The sequence below is a fragment of the Schistocerca cancellata genome, chromosome 5 (assembly GCF_023864275.1).
Source record: "Schistocerca cancellata isolate TAMUIC-IGC-003103 chromosome 5, iqSchCanc2.1, whole genome shotgun sequence".
NCBI lineage: Eukaryota > Metazoa > Arthropoda > Insecta > Orthoptera > Acrididae > Schistocerca > Schistocerca cancellata.
In genome coordinates, this window is record NC_064630.1 from 85,028,811 (window position 1) to 85,054,013 (window position 25,203).

At 43.8% G+C, this 25,203-nt stretch overlaps 2 protein-coding genes across 2 annotated transcripts; one reads left to right on the forward strand and one right to left on the reverse strand.

Annotated features, from left to right (window-relative positions):
- Window positions 1–2,111: 2,111 nt before the first annotated feature.
- On the forward strand, window positions 2,112–3,181 carry LOC126188375 (piggyBac transposable element-derived protein 4-like). The gene is made up of 2 exons (XM_049929973.1): window positions 2,112–3,006; window positions 3,093–3,181. Exons 1-2 carry the CDS (start codon window positions 2,112–2,114, stop codon window positions 3,179–3,181), a joined length of 984 nt encoding a protein of 327 aa, XP_049785930.1.
- A 4,439-nt stretch (window positions 3,182–7,620) lies between these two features.
- LOC126188376 (eukaryotic translation initiation factor 3 subunit G-like) lies at window positions 7,621–22,200 on the reverse strand. Its single transcript, XM_049929974.1, has 2 exons — window positions 21,533–22,200; window positions 7,621–7,647 (listed from the first exon to the last, which is right to left on the reverse strand). Exons 1-2 carry the CDS (start codon window positions 22,112–22,114, stop codon window positions 7,621–7,623), a joined length of 609 nt encoding a protein of 202 aa, XP_049785931.1. The 5' UTR covers window positions 22,115–22,200.
- Window positions 22,201–25,203: the final 3,003 nt, after the last annotated feature.

Here is a 25,203-nt window from a genome sequence, read left to right on the forward strand (position 1 = left end):
GGTGCGTGGTAGAGGGTATTTGCTGTGGGGACATTACAAAGGCCCGTCCGTTTGGCTGTCCAACACCATGATCACTTACTTACCCACGACGCCATTGCTGGTTTAGCTGCTCTTTATTGCAGTTCCTGGTTTTGGGCCGTCCATTGCTTCTAATTCGTTTTTTTTTCACAATTCAGTACACCTTTCCCCCGTTTTCATGCTTGATCTGTGTTCAGTTTTTGACGGGCTATCTACTGGGTCACCTTACTACTAAATCTGAGAGGGGGGGGGGGTGCGATGGGGAGTTTCCCTTGTTAGAATAGCATCGAAATCATCTTTCGTAGCCGGCCGGAGTGGCCAAGCGGTTAAAGGCGCTACAGTCTGGAACCGCGCGACTGCTGCGGTCGCAGGTTCGAATCCTGCCTCGGGCATGGATGTGTGTGATGTCCTTAGGTTAGTTAGGTTTAAGTAGTTCTAAGTTCTAGGGGACTGATGACCTTAGAAGTTAAGTCCCATAGTGCTCAGAGCCATTTCATCTTTCGTAGGTGCCCGCATCTTGTGGTCGTGCGGTAGCGTTCTCGCTTCCCACGCCCGGGTTCCCGGGTTCGATTCCCGGCGGGGTCAGGGATTTTCTCTGCCTCGTGATGGTTGGGTGTTGTGTGCTGTCCTTAGGTTAGTTAGGTTTAAGTAGTTCTAAGTTCTAGGGGACTGATGACCTTAGAAGTTAAGTCCCATAGTGCTCAGAGCCATTTCATCTTTCGTAGGTTCACTTGGACTCTACATGCGTTTCTGTATCGATAATAAATTTTTATTTTCAGTTGCATCTGTTACGACCTGAGTGGAGTCACGCTGTTATCAGGGGCTCGAGCGAAGAGGGGGGGGGGGGGGGAGTGGAGATCCTGTGAGCGCCAGGAGGCTCAGTCTACAGTCATTTAGTGGCGAGAGTTTTATAATCTCTCCGACTTCTTCCCGAGGCTGCCTATAGTCTATTCACCGAGAGCTGGGACGAAACATAAACAGTGTCACGTGAGCGACTACGCTCGTTTCCAGAGAAAGCATTCGGTGTTCACGTGATACGTAGGGGTGTGGAAAATCCTTGGCGCACGCTTTGCAGCTGGCGGCGTTCGGCTGGCTGCCGAGCTGTCACAGCGGACTGTGAGAAACCTGGGCAACAATGTACGAAATAAATTTAACAATAATGTTAATATAATGTTAAACTGAGTTCATTCTGTCGAAGCAGATTTCTTTCATTCAGGTTGCTAACAAAACGCTCCATTCAAACATAATTAATTGTTAATTTTAACAATAATACCAGTAATAATAATAATAATAATGATAAACGACGAAATAAGGTTCACTCTGTCGAACTTGAACTGTTTTCATTGAGGTTTATAACAAACCGCTCCTCTCTCTCCTCTATAATGCAGTCTAATTTCCACATTTGAGTTTCCACTTTTTCTACGACGTGGAGGATGCACTTGTTCCAATCCTCTGCTTCTTATAGCAGTACTTCCGGCATTTTGTATGTTTTGTTTTTCGCTGCAACATAGCCTTTGATTCTGGCCCACACTAACTCGATGGCGTTTAACTCTTTGGAGCACGGTGGTATACATAGTATACCACCTTTTGAAAATTTTCTTGGCTCTTTGCACAGTGGTTTAACTGCACGACCACCACTCTAATATGCTCACCTAGTTCTCTACTTATCAGACAGATGGCACTCACTGCCTATAAGGAATCAGTTCCCGCCAAGAATTGCATAGATTACAACTGTGAAAGCTGCGTGCTGAGTTGTGCATGGTTTTTGCGTGTGAATAGTGGTTTATAACGAATTTCTTGTTGCGCCTGTGTTTTTTCCATATCTTGGACGTCACAGCTACGGTATGAACCCATGTATACATTCATATGCACAATCTTCCGTTATTTATATACAATTTATTTTGGTGGTATATTATTTGTACCACCGTGCATGTAGCAGTATTCTATTGCATTTCGTTTCCTAGTATAAAATTCGAAATCCTCCGCTACAAAGTTTAGTTTTTAATTGTGTTGTGACTTATTTTAGCTCTTTCTCCATTTTGTTTTGCTTACGTATTCTTTACTTGGATTCAGGCTGTTGTTTGAAAATGAAAATGTCAAGAAGAGGCTTACGAGATGAAGAAATCGAACGATTATTGTGTGAAATTCCATCAGACGAGGATTCCACTGTTGACACCACAGATGACGAATCTGATTATGAAGCAAGCATTGTTGCGGAGGCTATTGTGTCGTCTGAAGGCGAAGTTTCAGAGAGCGAGGAAGAAAGTGAGTCCACTCCGCCAAAACGCGCTGCTGACACAGCGCCAACTTGGGGACAACAATTCAATGCTACCTCAGGAATGCAGTTCGACAGTGAATCAGGACCAAGTGCTTTTATTAGGGACATTGATGATCCAGAACCTATCGATATATTCGAAAAAATATTTCCAAAAGAGCTAGTTGAGCTAATCGTTTTCCAAACAAATTTATATGCGACGCAATCTGGCAAGTCTTTCACTCCAACAACTGACAATGAAATACGAACTTTCCTGGGAATCAACATTTTGATGGGTATAAAGCGTATGCCAGCATACAGAGACTACTGGTCTAGTGCCCCAGAACTTCATGATCGTTATATTGCATCTCTGATGGCAGTAAATCGGTTTGGATGGTTACTGAGGAACATTCATCTGAATGATAACACATTGCATCCAGAAAAAGGACACCCAGGTTATGACAAACTGTACAAGCTGCGACCAGTGATCAAGATACTATCTGAATCTTTTTCCAAGTGTTACCAACCCAGCAAACACCTAGCAATTGATGAGTCAATGATCAAATTCAAAGGCCGCAACAGTATGAAACAATACATGAGAGATAAACCCATAAAGCGTGGTTACAAAGTGTGGATGCTGTGTGACAAGACCTCTTACAACTTGAAATTTGATATTTACACCGGAAAAGTAGGTGACACAGTGCAAACAGGCCTTGGGGAGCATGTAGTGCTGAGTTTGTCCTCTGAACTCGTAAATAAAGGCCATTATCTTTATTTCGACAACTATTTCAATAGCTATAACTTGTTGGCTGGTTTACAGCAGAGAAACATATATGCCTGTGGGACAGTTCAACCAACAAGGAAACATTTACCCAAATTAAAAACAGACAAAGAATTAAGCAGAGGTGAATTTGACTGGAGGGTCAGCAACTGTGGCATCCTCTACTTGAAGTGGAAAGATAAGAGAGCTGTTCATCTCCTTTCAAATTTTCACAGTCCTGAAGTTACTACAGTGACTCGCCGTGAAAGAGATGGTTCACGCATAGAGCTACCTTGTCCTCAAGCAGTGATGGATTACAATGCACACATGAACAATGTCGACAAGTTCGACCAACTGAAAAAATCATATGAAATAAGCCGGAGAAGTAAAAAGTGGTGGCACCGAATATTCTTTCACCTGCTTGATGTCAGTATCGTCAACAGCTATATAATTTGGAAGGAACTAGGCGATAGAGAAAAAATGACTGCCAAAGTCTTCAGGATGAGTATCCTGCAAAGCTTAGTAACCCAGAAAACACCATTGAGGCCATCTAGACTTCATGAGAGTCAAGTCCACGTAAAGAAAAACAAGCCATATGTTTCCTCACGCCAGCGTCTCGACAATTCATCCCACCAGCCAGAGCGTACTACCGCCAGACGTTGTGCGAAATGCAGTACAAAAAAGAAGCAAGTGCGCACTTTCTGGATGTGCGCTGAATGCAAAGTGCCTTTGTGCCTTAGCAAAACAAAAAGGTGCTTTCAAGATTTTCACAAAAAGGAATAAGAAACATATTTTATTTGTAAGGTTTGTAATTTGATTTTGTATTGTAAATGACCAATTGCCAGAAATAAAATTATTTTACATTAATTATACTAATTATTACTGCTTAGAGTAGAATTTAAAGGTGAGTTACAAGCACAAACCAAGATATCTCAAAAACTTTAGGTACGGCCCTAAGTGGCATGGTGGTATATTATATATACCACCATCTAAAACCAAAATCAATACAATAAAAAATTTTAATTCATGTTTTCCTTTATTAGCAACCCCACCAGACATAGAAAATGCATGTTTTATTAAAAAATTAATTAAACATAAAATCTGTGCATCAAAGAGTTAATTTACAGTGGTACAGAGGAATTCTGAGAACAGTTTTCCCTGCATTCTTCGCCATTACATCTATTGCTTATTCGTTGTGCGTTGTTCTGTGATTTTTAACTATATCTTAAAGTTATTTCTTCGACATACCGTCTTCGAAATCAATGTTTTTAAATTTTTCGTGCTTATTGGAATTCGCATTGGGATTTTTTTCTTTTCTCCGAGAATGGTACGGCGCGTTATCGAGAACAATAACTGCATTTTCCTGAAGCCGAGGAAGAACATCTTGAAACCACATCTCGAAGGTTTCGGCGCCCATCTCCTCATGATAATCTCCACTTTTCTTGGATTCGAAAGTCCACAAACATCCTTCAACGAACCCTGCTTTGCTGCCAATGTGTGCGATAATCAGACGTTTCCCTTTACCTGATGGGCCCTTGCTTCCGGTGGAAAATCCGTACAGAAACGCTTGTTTTGAGGAATTTATAGTCATTTACCCAGACGTAACTTCGGGTATGTCCTGCGTTCACCCACGTCTCGTCCAGATAGTAAATGGGTCTGCCTTTATCTCTCAACCGTTTAATGGTTCAAAGATAACGCCGCCTTCATAAAATGATGTCATCCCTGTCTTTTAGCATGCTATCGCGCCCACGCCGGACATATTTGAAATTCATTTCTCTCAATAACTTATAAAATGTAGTTCTCCGAAAATTGCCCATATCTGCATCTACGTTCACGACTGTAAGCACTTTGTCAATTGTTGGCAATTCCTTACGAAAAAAAAATCGTGTACTTTCCTTCGTATCGCATTTCTATCGAAGTCATCGACACTTTCAGAAAGTTTCTGTCGTAATATTCCTTTCTTGGGAGACTTCAAAGAGTGTGTGGCCTTGTACTCACTTATCACACGATACACTGAAGAGCGTCCAACACCTGTAGCTGCAGCTGTTTTCGAAAGAATGTCACTCATCGACTGCTCTGGATGTAACAGTTCCGTTTTATACACATCAAGCACCATGTGCTTCTCAGAAGAACTTAATGATTTCTTCTTTGCTCGCTTCTTTGGTTGACTCAGAACTGACACGTGGACCTCGCTCGCTGAATCCGTGGCTGACATAATGAGGACAGCCGTATGTGATGCTAATGAAATAAGTGAATATATAAAATAAGAAACCATGCGATGCTATTGGATACGCACATAAACAGTGAATGCTCAGCGTGACTACAAACACATATACTTACTCTAATAATCAACAACTAGTCTTTCAAGCGTCTTTACAGATGAACTTAAGATATCCTGAAATCGCCGCTGTACAACACCCACTGACGAGCTCGCACCTGCAATTGAGGCGGCCACACTGACAAAGCGCCGCGCCTGCGAACCGCACAATGCATCGCTCATAAAGGACAAACGGTTGCACCCATCGCATTCGAACAAACTACAAAATTAAATTCAAACCTTTCTGAAACTTTTCTCGCGTGCACCCCCACAAAAAAATTTAAAGGGGAAAAGTTTGTCGCTTACTATATTTCGGATGATGATTTGGTAAAAATTCTGCATCAGACGTGAGATTTTAATTTATTACTTCACTATTACTGACTCTATTGGGCAGAAAATTTGCAGACGTCATCAACATATAGTGCTGAAGGCAATTATAAAACCATTTTGATGTGCGACACACAGTTTAGGAGTTATGGCGTGATAAATATAGAGTAACGCGAAAAACAACTTTTCCTGAAAGCTTAAATATTTCTCTTATTAAGTGACAATAAATTTTAATGTAATGAAAAAAAAGGTGTCGGAAGGTAGTTCTCGGATCACTTGTTCATATTCAGGTGCCAAATTATCAAAAACACGACTTTCATTTTTTATTTTGTGACGCCCCTGCCTTGTACACCCCTCGACGGCAGCGCTGTGGTCACGCGCCTTGCCGTGTTTACAGTACGTCTCTTCTTTCGGTGAATGGAGTATAGCAGCGACCGTGCTGAGTCCCCGTTGCTAAGAGCAGGGGCGGGCAAACGCACGCGGCTCATGAGCGCACAGCGCTGCACGTGTGCTGCTCGCGTGCAATCGTCGACTGAGGCAGTGGCGACAGCCGGCAGGTTGCGGCAGTGTAGTACCAGGCTAAGCTGCGGACGTTGATGCGTAGCGACCACTGCGTACTCAACGTTGTATTTCAAGAACCGGAAAATGCAGAGAAGTTGAGATTTGCTATCTTTTAAAAAGTAATGGGAGAATCATTTTTTCTTTGTGCAAAAACGTAAAAATTAAAAATGTTTAATATGTGGCAGTATTCTCGCTGGTCAGCGGAAGTTTAGTATTGAAGGCCATTATAACAAATTTCACAAGGACGAGTACAATTTATTGTCGGATTCTGAGAGGATGGGGAAATTGACCGAGCTTAAGAAGAGCGATCTGACGATACTAGATGAATCTGTCATAGTTCCTGTGGTCACGAGAGATCTGCGACTTCCTTTCGTCATGTCTCTCATGTAACTGATTTAACATTTTATGGAGCACCGTTTTCAATTTTTCAGGACGACAACAATAATAGCCCAGCGGTACGAGCTTAATACAGCGAGAGCTGAAAAACCATTTGCTGAATTAGTAAGTGTCGGTTAAGAGCAAACATCAGTGATGAAAATTTAAGTAACTGCTTGCGTTTGTCTGTATGTAGAAATTTTGTTCCACTCCACCTGTGATAATTAAATGAAACGTATCGTAGGTAATAGGTACTCTTTCAAAACAGGACATCTTTCAAGCACTCCTACTAACTTATTTTGTTCCACTCCACCTGTGATAATTAAATAAAACGTATCTTAGGTAATAGGTACTCTTTCAAACCACGGTATCTTTCAAGCATTACTACTACTACTAATCTTATTCCTACATTCAATAAAGCAAGCTAGGAAACAAAACACATTGCAGAGGAAGGAGCGGACAGAAGGTATGGTGGGGGGGGATAAGCGGGTGGCCAGCTTGCCCCCGTGTGCACGCAGAACACCTGTTAACTGCACGCGTGCAAGTGCACCGCACACGTGCGGGATTCCTGCCCGCCCCTGCTTAAGAGCGTGAGGTGGCACGTCGGTGCCCGGCGATGAAATTGCTGAGCCCAGGCGTTGGCGTTGCCCGTGGTCAGTGCCGCGGCCCGCGAGAGGGCGCGGCTTTTCTGATATACTGCGTACCCCTGTAGTCGGTTGTTGAAATGGCACGAAGGCAAAACAGTCAACAGAAGCACCAAGGACAGCCCAAGTGGCGGTCTCAGCATATAGTCGCTTGTACTGCCCAGACTAAACAGCCTTGCCGTGGCCATGGCAGTGTGCGCTTGGGTCTCTGTGTGGTTGTGAGTCTGACTAGGTGTGCTATTGTAGGAAAAAGAGCTAGTGTTCTAAAGATAGTGTGAATGTTGTTTTCTGTTACCTGGCCCTGTGCTCCACGCATCGATCTGCCTTTCCCTTATTTTACCATTGCTCCATCCAGAAATATCCATTACGCTTCTGGCTTTAAAATACACTCCTGGAAATGGAAAAAAGAACACATTGACACCGGTGTGTCAGACCCACCACACTTGCTCCGGACACTGCGAGAGGGCTGTACAAGCAATGATCACACGCACGGCACAGCGGACACACCAGGAACCGCGGTGTTGGCCGTCGAATGGCGCTAGCTGCGCAGCATTTGTGCACCGCCGCCGTCAGTGTCAGCCAGTTTGCCGTGGCATACGGAGCTCCATCGCAGTCTTTAACACTGGTAGCATGCCGCGACAGCGTGGACGTGAACCGCATGTGCAGTTGACGGACTTTGAGCGAGGGCGTATAGTGGGCATGCGGGAGGCCGGGTGGACGTACCGCCGAATTGCTCAACACGTGGGGCGTGAGGTCTCCACAGTACATCGATGTTGTCGCCAGTGGTCGGCGGAAGGTGCACGTGCCCGTCGACCTGGGACCGGACCGCAGCGACGCACGGATGCACGCCAAGACCGTAGGATCCTACGCAGTGCCGTAGGGGACCGCACCGCCACTTCCCAGCAAATTAGGGACACTGTTGCTCCTGGGGTATCGGCGAGGACCATTCGCAACCGTCTCCATGAAGCTGGGCTACGGTCCCGCACACCGTTAGGCCGTCTTCCGCTCACGCCCCAACGTCGTGCAGCCCGCCTCCAGTGGTGTCGCGACAGGCGTGAATGGAGGGACGAATGGAGACGTGTCGTCTTCAGCGATGAGAGTCGCTTCTGCCTTGGTGCCAATGATGGTCGTATGCGTGTTTGGCGCCGTGCAGGTGAGCGCCACAATCAGGACAGCATACGACCGAGGCACACAGGGCCAACACCCGGCTTCATGGTGTGGGGAGCGATCTCCTACACTGGCCGTACACCACTGGTGATCGTCGAGGGGACACTGAATAGTGCACGGTACATCCAAACCGTCATCGAACCCATCGTTCTACCATTCCTAGACCGGCAAGGGAACTTGCTGTTCCAACAGGACAATGCACGTCCGCATGTATCCCGTGCCACCCAACGTGCTCTAGAAGGTGTAAGTCAACTACCCTGGCCAGCAAGATCTCCGGATCTGTCCCCCATTGAGCATGTTTGGGACTGGATGAAGCGTCGTCTCACGCGGTCTGCACGTCCAACACGAACGCTGGTCCAACTGAGGCGCCAGGCGGAAATGGCATGGCAAGCCGTTCCACAGGACTACATCCAGCATCTCTACGATCGTCTCCATGGGAGAATAGCAGCCTGCATTGCTGCGAAAGGTGGATATACACTGTACTAGTGCCGACATTGTGCATGCTCTGTTGCCTGTGTCTATGTGCCTGTGGTTCTGTCAGTGTGATCATGTGATGTATCTGACCCCAGGAATGTGTCAATAAAGTTTCCCCTTCCTGGGACAATGAATTCACGGTGTTCTTATTTCAATTTCCAGGAGTGTAGTATGTAGGTAACTATCAATCTTTTGAGATACACTACATTTTGTGTACTTCTTGTCAAATTTAGTTTTTGAGGCGCAATGTATTTTCCAAATCACTGAATGAGTTATATAAAAATGGCAAGTTTTGAATCATGCTCCCTTCTGGAATAATTTCTCGGCATCCGTTGACCATACACCATGGAAATAGCAAATCGAGCCACAAGAAGAAGGCTGATCATCATAAATATAAAGCACAGTCATTGTATTAAAATATTTTATTTAACTCAGGAAACATTTTCTAATGTAGATCTACATCTACATGCTTACTCTGCAATTCACATTTAAGTGCTTGGCAGAGGGTTCATCGAACCACAATCATACTATCTCCCTGCCATTCCACTCCCGAACAGCGCGCGGGAAAAACAAACACTTCAACTTTTCTGTTCGAGCTCTAATGTAGGTTGGGCTCAACAAAATATTTTCGCATTCGGAAGAGAAAGTTGGTGACTGAAATTTCGTAAATAGATCTCGCCGCGACGATAAACGTCTTTGCTTTAATGACTTCCATCCCAACTCGCGTATCATATCTGCCACACTCTCTCCCCTATTACGTGATAATACAAAACGAGCTGCCCTTTCTTGCACCCTTTCGATGTCCTCCGTAAGTCCCACCTGGTAAGGATCCCACACCGCGCAGCAATATTCTAACAGAGGACGAACGAGTGTAGTGTAAGCTGTCTCTTTAGTGGACTTGTTGCATCTTCTAAGTGCCCTGCCAATGAAACGCAACCTTTGGCTCGCCTTCCCCACAATATTATCTATGTGGTCTTTCCAACTGAAGTTGTTCGTAATTTTTACACCCAGGTACTTAGTTGACAACCAAAGCTACAGAATTTCTTTTATAAAAATGTAAAGATCAGAGGCCCCTTACAAGTAATTGTAAGAAAATGACTACTTTCATGGTTCTGATGTCGCACATGGTATAGACATGCTGCAACCATAGCTCAGGTCATGGTTAAAGGAAGACAGAACGAGTAAATTTTTCAAAATGGTATCGCTCCATTCGACTGGTGAACAATACTCAGGAATTGGTTGAGTAAATGTTTTATAGGCCACTTCTTTCATAGAAGATTTACGTTTCCATAATATTCTTCCGTTGTATTATAGTTTGGCATCTGCTGTTCCAACTATTAGTTTCAAGTGGTTATTCTAGTTTAGGACAGTACCGGACAGTTACTCCTAGACGTTTTACAGTTGTTTCGAGTGATTTTTCGCCAATAGCGTAATCGAACAGTAATAGATCTCTTTTCCTGTCTATGAACTAGACGTTACACTCATTTAAGTTCATGGCCAAGTGTCAGTCTCTACACCAATCATCCAAGCCCCACAAGTCTTTCCGCGTTTCGCTACAGTCTTCTGGTGTTGGAGCCTTCCAATAGACAACAATATCATCTGCGAACAGCCTGATGGAGCTTAGTATACAAGGAGAAGAAAAAATGCCGCATTTGCTGGTCGACATGCGATTCCTCATCCAGATACAAGCCAAAAGTTTATCTAGCAAAATCTGATTGACCGCATTTTGAAAATGCGTATGTGAAAACGAGGAGTTGGTAACACTACCGCATCTGAATGTATAGAGATTCAGCCTGCGCTACCACACCAGCCATCGTAGCTCGCCGAGTAGACTGCTGCGACATAAAAACTCATTTCGACCATAGAGCTATGGTACTAACCCTTGTCACCCTCTTTTTTTTTCAATTTTGACGTCGGTTCACTAGCTCTCGTCGTTTATCAGCGGAACATAGTTTTGACACATGACAATAGCCGAAACTTCCTGGCAGAGTTAAACTGTGTGCCGGCTCGAGACTCTTAACTCGAGACCTTTGCCTTTCGCAGGCAAGTGCTCTACCAACTGAGCTATCCAAGCACGGCTGACAACCCGTCCTCACAGCTGTACTTCCGTCAGTACCTCGTCTCATATCCCCCAAACTTCACAGAAGCTCTCCTGCAAGTCTAGCACCTCTGGAAGAAAGGATATTGCGGAGACATGTCTTAGCCAAAGCTCGGGGGATCGGACCGAGACTCGAACTCGGGACCTTTGCCTTTAGTTGTCTGTGAGGAGGGGTCGTTAGTCGTGCTTATGTAGCTCAGGTGGTAGAGCATTTATCCGCGAAAAGCAAAGGTCTCGAGATCGAGTCTCGGTCCTGCTCACAGTTTTAATCTGCCAGGAACTTTCATATCAGTACATACTCCGCTGCAGAGTGAAAATTTCGTTCTGGATTACAATAGCCGATCACATGGTCTATTAAACCGCATGCATGAGTCTACTAACCGCGCAGTGCACGACCATAATTTCTCCTGTCAATTTCATATAAGGCGGCTTCCCGATGGTATACACAAACGATCTACATCTACATCTACATGGTTACTCTGCAATTCACACTTAAGTGCCTGGAAGAGGGTTCATCGAACCATTTTCATACTACTTCTCTACCATTCCACTCTCGAATGGCGCGTGGGAAAAAGCAACACCTAAATCTTTCCGTTCGAGCTCTGATTTCTCTTATTTTATTATGATGATCATTTCTCCCTGCGTAGGTGGGTGTCAACAAAATATTTTCGCATTCGGAAGAGAAATCTGGCGATTGAAATTTCGTAAATAGATCTCGCCTCAAAGAAAACAGCCTTTGTTTCAGTGACTGCTACCCCAACTCTCGTATCATATCAGTGACACTCTCACTCCTATTGCGCGATAACACGAAACGAGCTGCCCTTCTTTGCACTTTTTCGATGTCCTTCGTCAATCCTACCTGGTAAGGATCCCATACTGCGCAGCAATGTTCCACCAGATGACGGACATGTGTAATGTAGGCTGTCTCTTTAGTGGGTTTGTCGCATGTTCTAAGTGTTCTGCCAACAAAGCGCAGTCTTTGTTTCGCCTCCCCCACAATATTATCTATGTGATCTTTCCAATTTAAGTTGCTCGTAATTGTAATTCCTAGGTATTTAGTCGAATTGATAGCCCTTAGATTTGTGCGATATATCGTATACCCAAAATTTATCAAAAATGTTTACATGTGTGTGAAATCTTATGGGACTTAACTGCTAAGGTCATCAGTCCCTAAGGTTACACGCTACTTAACCTAAATTATCCTAATGACAAGCACACACACCCATGCCCGAGGGAGGACTCGAACCTTCGCCGGGACCAGCCGCACAGTCCATGACTGCAGCGCCTAAGACCGCTCGGCTAATCCCGCGCGGCCCCAATATTTATGGATTTTTTTTTAGTTCACATGTGGATGACCTCGCACTTTTCTTTGTTTAGTGCCAAATGCCACTTTTCGCACCATACACAAATTCTCTCTAGACCATTTTGTAATTGGAACTGATCGTCTGATGATTTTACTAGACGGTAAATTACAGCATCATCTGCAAACAATCTAACGGGGCTGCTCAGATTATCATCTAGATCATTTATATAAATCAGGAACAGCAGAGGGCCAGATATCACTTCTGTTCTACTCGATGATTTACCGTTTATCACTACGAACTGTGACCACTCTGAGAGGAAATCACGAATCCATTCACACAACTGAGACGATACTCCATATGCACGCAATTTGATTAGTAGTCGCTTGTGAGGAACGGTATCAAAAGCCTTATGGAAATCTATGAATATGGAATCGATCTGAGATCCCTTGTTGACAGCACTCATTACTTTATGGGAATAAAGATTTAGCTGTGTTGCACAAGATCGATATTTTCTGATTATCAATAGGTCATTTTCTTCAAGGTGATTCGTAATGTTCGAGTACAGCATATGCTCCAAAATCCTACTGAAAATTGAGGTCAGCGATGTTGTTGTTGTGGTCTTTAGTCCTGAGACTGGTTTGATGCAGCTCTCCATGCTACTCTATCCTGTGCAAGCTTCTTCATCTCCCAGTACGTACTGCAGCCTACATCCTTATGAATCTGCTTAGTGTATTCATCTCTTGGTCTCCCTCTACGATTTTTACCCTTCACGCTGCCCTCCAATACTAAAGTGGTGATCCCTTGATGCCTCAGAACATGTCCTACCAACCGATCCCTTTTTCTAGTCAAGTTGTGCCACAAACTTCTCTTCTCCTCAATCCTATTCAATACCTCCTCATTAATTACGTGATCTACCCACCTAATCTTCAACATTCTTCTGTAGCACCACATTTCGAAAGCTTCTATTCTCTTCTTGTCCAAACTATTTATCGTCCATGTTTCACTTCCATACATGGCTACACTCCATACAAATACTTTCAGAAACGACTTCCTGACACTTAAATCTATACTTGATGTTAACAAATTTCTCTTCTTCAGAAAAGTTTTCCTTGCCATTGCCAGTCTACATTTTATATCCTCTCTACTTCGACCATCATCAGTTATTTTGCTCCCCAAATAGCAAAACTCCTTTACTACTTTAAGTGCCTCATTTCCTAATCTAATTCCCTCAGCATCACCCGACTTAATTCGACTACATTCCATTATCCTCGTTTTGCTTTTGTTGATGTTCATCTTATATCCTCCTTTCAAGACACTGTCCATTCCGTTCAACTGCTCTTCCAAGTCCTTTGCTGTTTCTGAGAGAATTACAATGTCATCGGCGAACCTCAAAGTTTAAATTTCTTCTCCATGGATTTTAATACCTACTCCGAATTTTTCTTTTGTTCCCTTTAATGCTTGCTCAATATACAGATTGAACAACATCGGGGAGAGGCTACAACCCTGTCTCACTCCCTTCCCAACCACTGATTCCCTTTCATGCCCCTCGACCCTTATAACTGCCATCTGGTTTCTGTACAAATTGTAAATAGCCTTTCGCTCCCTGTATTTTACCCCGGCTCCCTTCAGAATTTGAAAGAGAGTATTCCAGTCAACATTGTCAAAAGCTTTCTCTAAGTCTACAAATGCTAGAAACGTAGGTTTGCCTTTTCTTAATATAGCTTCTAAAATAAGTCGTAGGGTCAGTATTGGCTCACGTGTTCCAACATTTCTACGGAATCCAAACTGATCTTCCCCGATGTCGGCTTCTACCAGTTTTTCCATTCGTCTGTAAAGAATTCGCGTTAGTATTTTGCAGCTGTGACTTATTAAACTGATAGTTCGGTAATTTTCACATCTGTCAGCGCCTGCTTTCTTTGGGATTGGAATTATTATATTCTTCTTGAATTAGGTCAGTGATATGGGTCTGTAATTCAATGGGTTACTCTTATTTCATTTCTTGAATATTGGTGTGGCCTGTGCTACTTTCCAGTCTTTAGGAACAGCCCTTTCATCAAGTGAGCGGTTGTATATGATTGCTGAGAAAGGCGGTGTTGTGTCTGCATACTCCGCAAGGAACCTGATTGGTATACCATCTGGACCGGAAGGCTTGCCTTTCTTAAGTGATGTGAGCTGTTTCGTAACACCTAAGATATCTATTTTTATGTCATTCATGCTAACAGCTGTTCTGGTTTCGAATTCTGGAATATTAACTTCGTCTTCTTTCGTGAAGGAATTACGGAAAACTGTATTTAGTAACTCCGCTTTAGTGGCACCATAATCGGTAACATTTCCATCGCTATCGCGCAGTGACGTTATTGACTGTTTTTTGCCACTGGCATACTTTACATACGACCAGAATCTTTTTGGGTTTTCTACCATATTTTGAGACAAGGTTTCATTGTGGAAACTATACTATGAATACCTTGACACACTTTAGGTGCTGGGTGCACCCGATAACGAAGCTCCTGCTACTCGTGTGTACGCTGCACCGTCCCGACAAGAATGTTTTTCGTCGCCTGAAGCAAAGCCTTCGGGAAACCGGTAATCGTCCAAAAGAATGGACAGAGGTTCAAATGGCTCTGTTCATATGGGACTCAACTGCTGTGCTCATAAGTCCCCTAGAACTTAGAACTACTTAAACCTAACTAACCTAAGGACATCACACACATTCGCGCCCGAGGCAGGATTCGAACCTGCGACCGTAGCGGTCGTGCGGTTCCAGACTGTAGCGCCTTTAGCCGCTCGGCCACTCCGGCCGGCCAATGGACAGAGGTCGTCCATGGGCTAGACGTACTCCACAAACAGAGGACACGGCTCCTGAAATCTTTCACCAACCAATGCAGTTTTGTGAATGGCTTTTTCACCATATCTAAGATAAAGAACGTTTTCTACATAACGTGATATGGACTGACGCAACCAGCTTCGCTCGTGAAGATATTTTCAACCTCCACAACAGCTTTTATTGGTTGGAACACAACCCACATGATACCCGTGTTTTTCAGGCACGCCTTGGTATAACCCTGTTGGCTGGAACAAGTTGAATGTGCCCCTTTATCGCGTGTTTCATTACAATACTTTGCCTGACGCATTAGAAAATGTTCCACTTGGTGTTCAGCGACAGCTATGGTTTCAGCATAACGGTGTACCTCCACATTTTGGAATGAAGTGCGTTACTGTTCTAATAAAGCGTTTCCTGGAAAATGAATTTGTCGTGTAGGTGCATTCTTCTGGCCTCCACACTCCCCCGATTTTCATCCACTGAATGTTTGGCTGATAGGATATTCACAGATCAAACATTCATAAAAAAGTACCATTCAAATAATTTTTAACACATGGCAGATGTGTCCACCCCAACATTGAATCCATTCATCACCTGGACTGCTGTGAGAAAACGGTTTAAGTCTCCTAAAATATAGGGCATCATTATCTTCTTCACCTTGATGGGTCTCCTTAGGAATGCCTATTTTCTTTCTGCGCTTTGTTTGAGGAGTTTTGTCATGTGATTTAGCTTGAGCACGGCCACTTTTCTAATGTAAAATAGGTTTTTTATGCAGAACATCTATAAGTCTCTTGACCGTGAGTCGTGAGCCGTGCACGGGTAGTGTTCATGCCTTTTATCTTGTCTCTGCGGTACTGCCATCCCGTTTCTTATTCGATTTACTGGCGTCACTAAGTTGCTGGCTTACCTGCCCGTGAGAGGCAGCAGCAGCGCTTATCGATAAGAGCACTGTCGTACAATCTTTGGAGCGACCGCTAGTACAGGGTTATTACAAATGATTGAAGCGATTTCACAGCTCTACAATGACTTTATTATTTGAGATATTTTCACAATGCTTTGCACACACATACAAAAACTCAAAAAGTTTTTTTAGGCATTCACAAATTTTCGATATGTGCCCCTTTAGTGATTCGGCAGACATCAAGACGATAATCAAGTTCCTCCCACACTCGGCGCAGCATGTCCCCATCAATGAGTTCGAAAGCATCGTTGATGCGAGCTCGCAGTTCTGGCACGTTTCTTGGTAGAGGAAGTTTAAACACTGAATCTTTCACATAACCCCACAGAAAGAAATCGCATGGGGTTAAGTCGGGAGAGCGTGGAGGCCATGACATGAATTGCTGATCATGATCTCCACCATGACCGATCCATCGGTTTTCCAATCTCCTGTTTAAGAAATGCCGAACATCATGATGGAAGTGCGGTGGAGCACCATCCTGTTGAAAGACGAAGTCGGCGCTGTCGGTCTCCAGTTGTGGCATGAACCAATTTTCCAGAATTTCCAGATACACGTGTCCTGTAACGTTTTTTTCGCAGAAGAAAAAGGGGCCGTAAACTTTAAACCGTGAGATTGCACAAAACACGTTAACTTTTGGTGAATTGCGAATTTGCTGCACGAATGCGTGAGGATTCTCTACCGCCCAGATTCGCACATTGTGTCTATTCACTTCACCATTAAGAAAAAATGTTGCTTCATCACTGAAAACAAGTTTCACACTGAACGCATCCTCTTCCATGAGCTGTTGCAACCGCGCCGAAAATTCAAAGCGTTTGGCTTTGTCATCGGGTGTCAGGGCTTGTAGCAATTGTAAACGGTAAGGCTTCTGCTTTAGCCTTTTCCGTAAGATTTTCCAACCCGTCGGCTGTGGTACGTTTAGCTCCCTGCTTGCTTTATTCGTCGACTTCCGCGGGCTACGCGTGAAACTTGCCCGCACGCGTTCAACCGTTTCTTCGCTCACTGCAGGCCGACCCGTTGATTTCCCCTTACAGAGCCATCCAGAAGCTTTAAACTGTGCATACCATCGCCGAATGGTATGCACTGTTATGACTGACTGATGTGAGTGCATTTCAAGTACGACATACGCTTTCTCGGCTCCTGTCGCCATTTTGTCTCACTGCGCTCTCGAGCGCTCTGGCGGCAGAAACCTGAAGTGCGGCTTCAGCCGAACAAAACTTTATGAGTTTTTCTACGTATCTGTAGTGTGTCGTGACCATATGTCAATGAATGGAGCTACAGTGAATTTATGATATCGCTTCAATCATTTGTAATAGCCCTATATTTCCGGGTAGTCGTATGCCGGGAGTTGAGTCGGGACGGAGCCGCAGTGTCGTCCAGACAGCCGTGACTCGCCCGATCGTTGCGGACACACCCGACTTGGTTGGTCGTTCGGCCGGTCGTCTCATCAGACGACGAGTATTTGGTCGCCGACCGCTTCTGGGTTCTCTGCGTGTGTCGTCCTTGTTGTTCCACAGTCACTGGTTTTAGTTGTTTGTGGAAGTGTTTTCGTGGAACTGTGTGTAGCTTGTGTGGTTTTAACTGAGCAGCTATTTTAATTATGTCTGCACGCTGCACATAGTCAGTCGGTTGGGACGGAGCAGTGCGAGGCCGGGCTGGGACCGCTGGCGGCGTGCACACGCTGCGGTATCGTGAGGCGCTAGCTGCGAGAGCGACAAAGTTCGTTGCCCACCGAACCTGGACGCTGAACTTGAGCGATCAGTTAACCTGTTATGAATCCTCAACTATTGTGACATTTGTTTGTTCATTTGCGGGTTGTTGCTCCCTGGGGCATTCGGGCTAGCAGCAACGTATGATGTGTTGGGGTCGGCGAAATCTTGCAGCCATCTTCCTATATTGTGATTAATTATTAAATTGACTGTTAGTTACCAGTGAAGAGCACCAGCCGTATTTTCTGCCCTTTGGCCGTTAACGCCCCAGTTACCTTCCCTGGTTGTTAGCGTACTTTTCCGGCAGTGTGCCTTTCCTCATCGTGTTATTGCTTTCCGGCACGACGTGTAGTTCGACAGCCTTTTAAATTGTTTGGTTCATATTTGCTTAGAGTGGTTATTGTTCCCTTGGCTGTTTTTAAACGCCAATTTCTGAAGACCTAGTGCTGTTTTTATCCTCATCCTCAGCCAATATTTTCCATCGTTGTGCCGTTGGTCGGACAGAAGGGAATTGGTTAAGTTGTTGGTTGGTCCTTCAGCCATCCCTAGTTTGGGTTGTCATCCGACTATTTAACTTCAACTCTTGGCTGCCTGTCTCACCTCACCTTATGTTTCAGCTACCTTCTCAGGCCGACCCTTGGAACACTTCTCAGCACCACTTGTTCTGTTTGTTTTAGATTGTGATTTTCATTTTAGTTTGAAGTGTTGTGCGAGGCCTTTGGCCATGTATTAATTCAGTTCTTTTTCAAATTTTATATAAAGGCCTTCAGCCTTGTTAAATTAAAATTTTGAAGACAGATTTCATTTTTAAACAAATTTCCTTAAAATTTGTTCTATCTGAAATTGTTTGTAATCCAGGCTCTAAGCCGTTAGTTGTTCGATGTGTTATGTTTGGCCTTCAGGCGAGGATTTACGTGACCCCCTTTAAATAAGGACTTCAGCTGCGTGTATTCTTAAAAGGAAATTTTTTTTATAAGAAAGAAGGGGTTTGTTTGTCTGACTTGTTGTTCAGGCCTTCAGCCGTTGTTTCAAATTTGTTTGTGGCCTTCAGCCATGCAATAAGTTAATTGGGCTTTGGGCCGTTCTGTTGTAAGTTTAAAAAGAAACTTCTTGGTTAGAAAAAATGTTTATTAATGTGTTTTAATTATAGTTGTACTGTTGTTGTTATGGTCTTCAGTCCTGAGACTGGTTTGATGCAGCTCTCCATGCTACTCTATCCTGTGCAAGCTTCTTCATCTCCCAGTCCCCACTGCAACCCACATCCTTCCGAATCTGCTTAGTGTATTCATCTCTTGGTCTCCCCCTACGATTTTTACCCTCCACGCTGCCCTCCAATACTAAATTGGTGATCCCTTGATGCCTCAGAACATGTCCTACCAACCGATCCCTTCTTCTGGTCAAGTTGTGCCACAAACTTCTCTTCTCCCCAATCCTATTCAATACTTCCTCATTAGTTATGTGATCTACCCATCTAATCTTCAGCATTCTTCTGTAGCACCACATTTCGAAAGCTTCTATTCTCTTCTTGTCCAAACTATTTACCGTCCATGTTTCACTTCCATACATGGCTACACTCCATACAAATACTTTCAGAAATGACTTCCTGACACTTAAATCTATACTCGATGTTAACAAATTTTTCTTCTTCAGAAACGCTTTCCTTGCCATTGCCAGTCTACATTTTATATCCTCTCTACTTCGACCATCATCAGTTATTTTGCTCCCCAAATAGGAAAACTCCTTTACTACTTTAAGTGTCTCATTTCCTAATCTAATACCCTCAACATCACCCGGCTTAATTCGACTACATTCCATTATCCTCGTTTTGCTTTTGTAGTTGTACTACAGATGTGTAATGTAGGCCTTCAGCCACTAATTGTTTTCAATTGCATTTTTAAAATTTACCTTCTATTTTAATTGCTTTGATTTCTAAGCCAGGCCTTCAGCCGTTCTTGTTTTTGGTGTGGTTTTGGGCCTTCAGCCCAGAAAGCATCTCAAGTTTCCTTAACAAGGTCTTCAGCCGTATTGTCTAATTGTGATCTTTTAAATCAATGTGTAAATAAGTGGTTCTTAGACAAATAAAGTTGTGTGTTTGATAGTGCAACTCACAGTAACCGTTTACGGCCCCATCCACAATCCTCACCTTATCCTGTGCGCTCTCTGAGTACCTACCAACCAGGTTTCAAAAGTTTTCTCATCCTTCTATATAAGTTTGTTGTTTGATTTGTGAAGTATCTTTCACTCGAGTGTCTGTTAGCATTGCTGATGTACTTTTCCGTTTGTTTGCTATTTTTGCGATTTCTCAAATGACGTGACTTCTTCAGGCGTTAGGAAGAACAATAAATCAAGTGATGTGACTTTTAACTTAATAGGCGTTGTTACTGATATGACAATGCATGCCTACCACTCTTTTCTTTAGCAGGTGAACAGTGAGCTTCAGCAATTATTCCACAACCTTCAGCATTACGATCGTGTTTGCCTGTTATCAGTGAAGGCAGAAATTCACTGTCGGCGAAAATGTTACTGTTTAAGGGGGAGATGCCTGTCACTTCGAATACAACCATTACATATACCTCTGGGCGTTACTGCGTTTGGTACAGCAGCTTTGACAATGCTTGGGAGGACAAGATCTGGACTCTGACTACGTTGGACCTGTTAAATTTAATAAGCGTCCCAGGTTTACCGTTTGGGCCGACGTGCCACTTTTTAAGTGGGCCATTGTGCCCCATCGCCATATTGGAATTATTTTAGTTCATTTGCGAAAACGTCTTAGACATTTATCGCCGTATACAGTGTAAAAATAATCCTGAATCTATGGACTTTATTCGTTGTACTTATTCGTTTCGTAATAGCGTTGCCTTTTGGGTGCACGAGAATACAGGGTGCGTCAAAAAATGTATACACACTTTGAACTGTCATAGACCATTTATTTCCCGTTCTACAAGGTTAATATCTGTGAGAAAGTATGGCAGCATTTGCAAGGAAGTAACTGCAACATGGCGGACGCGTGTTTGAGCTTAGAAGCGCGGAAGCAGATAAAGTGGTACTGGAAGTTTGAGAATGTAGCTGCGGTTCGAAGACTGTGGAGAAGTGAGTATGGTACAGAACCACCTTCAAGGTTAACAGTTACACGTCTACGAGACAAATTCGAAATTCATAGAACAGTGCGTGATGTGCATAAAGGTCGATCAGGGCGACCTCGTACAGCTACAAGTGATGATTTCACAACTGCGGTCTTGGAACTGTTTCAGCGTTCTCCTCAAAAATCTTCAAGGCAAGCAGCACGTGAGAGTAATGTAAGTGCTAGTAGTGTGCTACTCATTCTGAAGAAAGGCAAGTTTCTTGTGTACATTCCAAGGCTGTTGCAACAGCTAAGTGACGACGATCCAGATCGCAGGTTAGAATTTTGTGAATGGGTTCAGGAGATGGTGAGACATAAATCGGGATTTATGGGTAGCTTAATTTTGGTCGGATGAAGCCCAATTCAAACTCAATGGAACTGTCATTAGGCACAATTGTGTGTACTGAGCTGAAGATAATCCTCACATTACAGTTGAAAAGGCTGTGAATTTGCCTGGTGTAAATGTGTGGTGTGGTTTGTCTGCAAGGGGACTCATTGGGCCTTTCCGCTTTGAAGGTACTGTTACTGGAGAAACGTACCCAACAATGCTTGCTGACTCCATATTCCCTGCCATTCGTGCATTATACGGTAATGATGAGTTTTATTTCCAACAAGATGGCGCCCCACCGCACTATCATAGGGACGGAGATCAAGTCGTTTTGCGCCACCATCGCGAAAACCAGGAGCTACATATTTATTTCCTGCTTTCTTATCATCTGCTCCAATTCCTCCCAGACCTGGACCTTTATCAATAGACTTATCTAAATTTAGATTTGTTGTTCCATGTGAACACTTTGTTGTCCAATGGTCACCGGCACAGTTGCGGCATTTAACAGCCCCTTTGTCTTTAAGTTTCTCCAAAATATTTTCTTCTAGCTTGTCTTCTTCCTTGCTTGATACAAACTGCATAATCACATCTTCAGCAACAGTTGTAGTAGCAGCATTGGGACCTGGCTTATCATTTTTGGATTCTCCAAATTTCTTCCAGGTTTTCCTCTGGGCAACTGACTTTGAAACTTTAATGCGTTCAATTTTGTAAGTGGTAATGACTTTCACTTTCCGATTATCTTCATCTACTTTGTAATCTGTGACAATTTTATAACCATTTTCAATCACTTCTGAAGTAGGTGGTAGGGCAGCAGATGATGCTGGTCCTTCTTCTTCAACATCATCAGCCCAACTGGATTTCACTTCTTCCAGAGCAGGCATTATTTAACTCTCGATGTACACCTTCTGGCAAACGTTGTATAGCACTCACGGATGCAAAACTGATGATGAGACACGATTTAATATACAATATGAACGTACGAGCGTACCTGGGTCACAATGTGCCAGGCCAGTGGATAGGACGCAGGGGACCAATCGAGTTTCCTGCACGCTCTCCAGACCTCACGCCGCTGGATTTCTTCTTATGGGGCACAGTAAAAGATGAGGTGTACAAACGTAAACCACGTAACCTGGACACACTTTGGAATGAGATTCAGGCGGTGTGCGCAGAAATCTCATTGGACACTTTGGTACGATGTACGGAATCAGTGGCGACTCGTACTCAGAAATGTATTGATGCTGAAGGCTACCAGTTTGAACATTAATCACATTTGCAAAGTACATTTATTTTTCCAATTGGACTTTAAGCTTTCCATTTCCAGAAATTTGCCAGCCTGAGTGGCCGAGCGGTTCTAGGCGCTTCAGTCTGGAACTGCGCGACCGCTACGGTCGCAGGTTCGAATCCTGCCTCGGGCATGGATGTGTGTGATGTCCTTAGGTTAGTTAGGTTTACGTAGTTCTAAGTACTAGGGGACTGATGACCTCAGACCCACAGTGCTCAGAGCCATTTGAACCATTTTTTTTTAATTGGACACGATGCAAGCAGTTACACCGTTGCCAGAGCCTCATTTTTAAAACTGCGTTTCTATTAAATCTATTGGCAGGACTAGGGGGTTTTGCTGCATGCACTTTTGTCTTGAATTGGGAAGAGGAATCGCATGCGGACCGCCAAAAGCGGTATTTTTTTCTTCACCTTGTATATACATGTAAAACCATTAAAACTGAGACACCATGAAGCTGGCGTGCAGAAAACGTCGAATTGACACTGAGTTTACTATATCCTTGGATCTTCAAACGCTTAGCATTTCAGCTCAACTACACGAACTGACCATGGGCATGGTAGTATTAATGCCAGCTATATTCTCTACATAAGGAAAGATTACACAGTCGGTTTCTCATTCATAAATCGCTTTTGGATGTTGTTTCCTTGTCGTGTTACGTTGGGCGTAATTGAATCGCGATAGGCTACAATCCGACCTATGTCAAAGTCGGAAACGTGATGGTACGCATTCTCCTCCTTACACGAGGCATCACAACGTTTCACCAGCCAACGCCGGTCAACTGCTGTTTGTGTATGAGAAATCGGTTGGGAACTTTCGTCATGTCAGCACATTGTAGGGGTCGCCACCGGCGCCAACCTTGTGTGAATGCTCTGAAAAGCTAATCATTTGTATATCACAGCACCTTCTTCCTGTCGGTTAAATTTCGCGTCTGTAGCACGTCATCTTTGTAAGTTCTGGTTCTGCATGCAGCATGTAAAATGGAGGCATCGTTGTGAGGAGACTCCGAGAAGAGCGAACGTCGCCTGATTGCATTTGCCGCCATCATGTGGTGCTATCCTGTTGTGGTGTACTTGTATGTAAGTTCCCTAATCATATTGTAATCGTCGGTGGAGACTTTAATCATCCAACAGTCAACTGGAAAAATTACAGTTCTGTTAGTGGTGGGCGTGATAAGACATCCTGTGAAGCATACTGCCTTCTCTGAAAGCTACCTAGAACAGATAGTTCGAAACCGCACTCATGTTGGAAATACATTGGATCGAATGGCAACAAAGAGATCTGACTTCTTTGAGGACGTCCATATCGAAACTGGTATCAGTGACCATGATGAGGTTGTGGCAACAATGATTACCAAAGTACAACTAATACAAGCAGAAAGATATATATGTTTAGCAAACCAAATAAAAAATCAGTAGTGTAATACCTCAACGAAAAACGTGAACTTTCGGCACAAGGTTGGAGCATGTAGAGGAACTGTGGCACAAGTTTAAAAAACATTGACCATTCACTGGATTGTATTGTAGTGTATTGTATGTTAACCGGGGACCTAGAAATGACGGAGAGGCTCTGTCCCCGCCGCAGCCGCAGTGGCCCACAACCCCACGACAACTACCGCAGTCCACTTCACCCCTCCGCCGCCCCACACCGAACCCGGGATTCACTGGATACATGTGTAGCCAATAGAACTACTCACAATGGAAGGGACCGTCCATGATATTATTGTTTATTTATTTATTGCACATTTAAAGACTTATTACCTGATGTTTTAAAACAAGTTCTACACCCTACAGTTTCCGTCTGTAATATTTTTCTAGTTATTTTTTTGATTTGTTTTTATCTGCAACATTTCACAAAGAATAACACTTTTAAAAAATAACAATAATTTGAGGTTTAAAGTACTGGGGCAAGGGGACATTACCTCAAAGTACCATTAGTCAAGATGGTGGCGACGACGTCATTCAAGATGGCGGCCATGACGTTATTCAAGATAGTCTACGTGACATTATCAAAGATGGCTGCTGTGACGCCATCCAAGATGGCCGCTTTTGGCAGGAAGTTAGAATTTTGGCGGGAAGATAGGTCAATCGGGCTTCCACCCCTAACCTAACACCCCTCTCCTCCCCACCCCAGGAAAAATGGCGGGAAGTTCAAATTCCAACAGGACAATGCATCACACCACGATTACCTATACTAACCCAAGAATATAGTGGGAAGAGAGGTCATTTGCTCTACCCCCACTAACCTAAGTCACCCGACCGCCACCTCCTCCTGCTAACTGGCGCAAAAACTAGAATTTTGGCCATAAAGAAAGGTCACTTGGGGTTTCTCTACCAACCTAAGAAAACTGCGGGAAACAAAGCTCACCTCCAGTAACCGAAGTCACCCAAAGGCCACCTCTTCCAAGGGATTGGTGATAAAAGGACTCAGCCTGCACTGGGCTGGTCAAGAGAGGAAGGAGTGTACTTTATTTCTTTTGGAAGAATATATTATCACAATGATACAGAACACACGCTCTGACATGCCACACAGCAGATCTGCAAACTACTCCTAGATAACTCATGTATGCTCTGCACACAAGCTTGCTAATTGTAAACTGTCAAAAAAACGCATTTCACAGCCTACAGACCTGCAAACCACTCGTAAATAATGCAATACATTTACATCCAGAGAGCCAAACAACTCATAGAT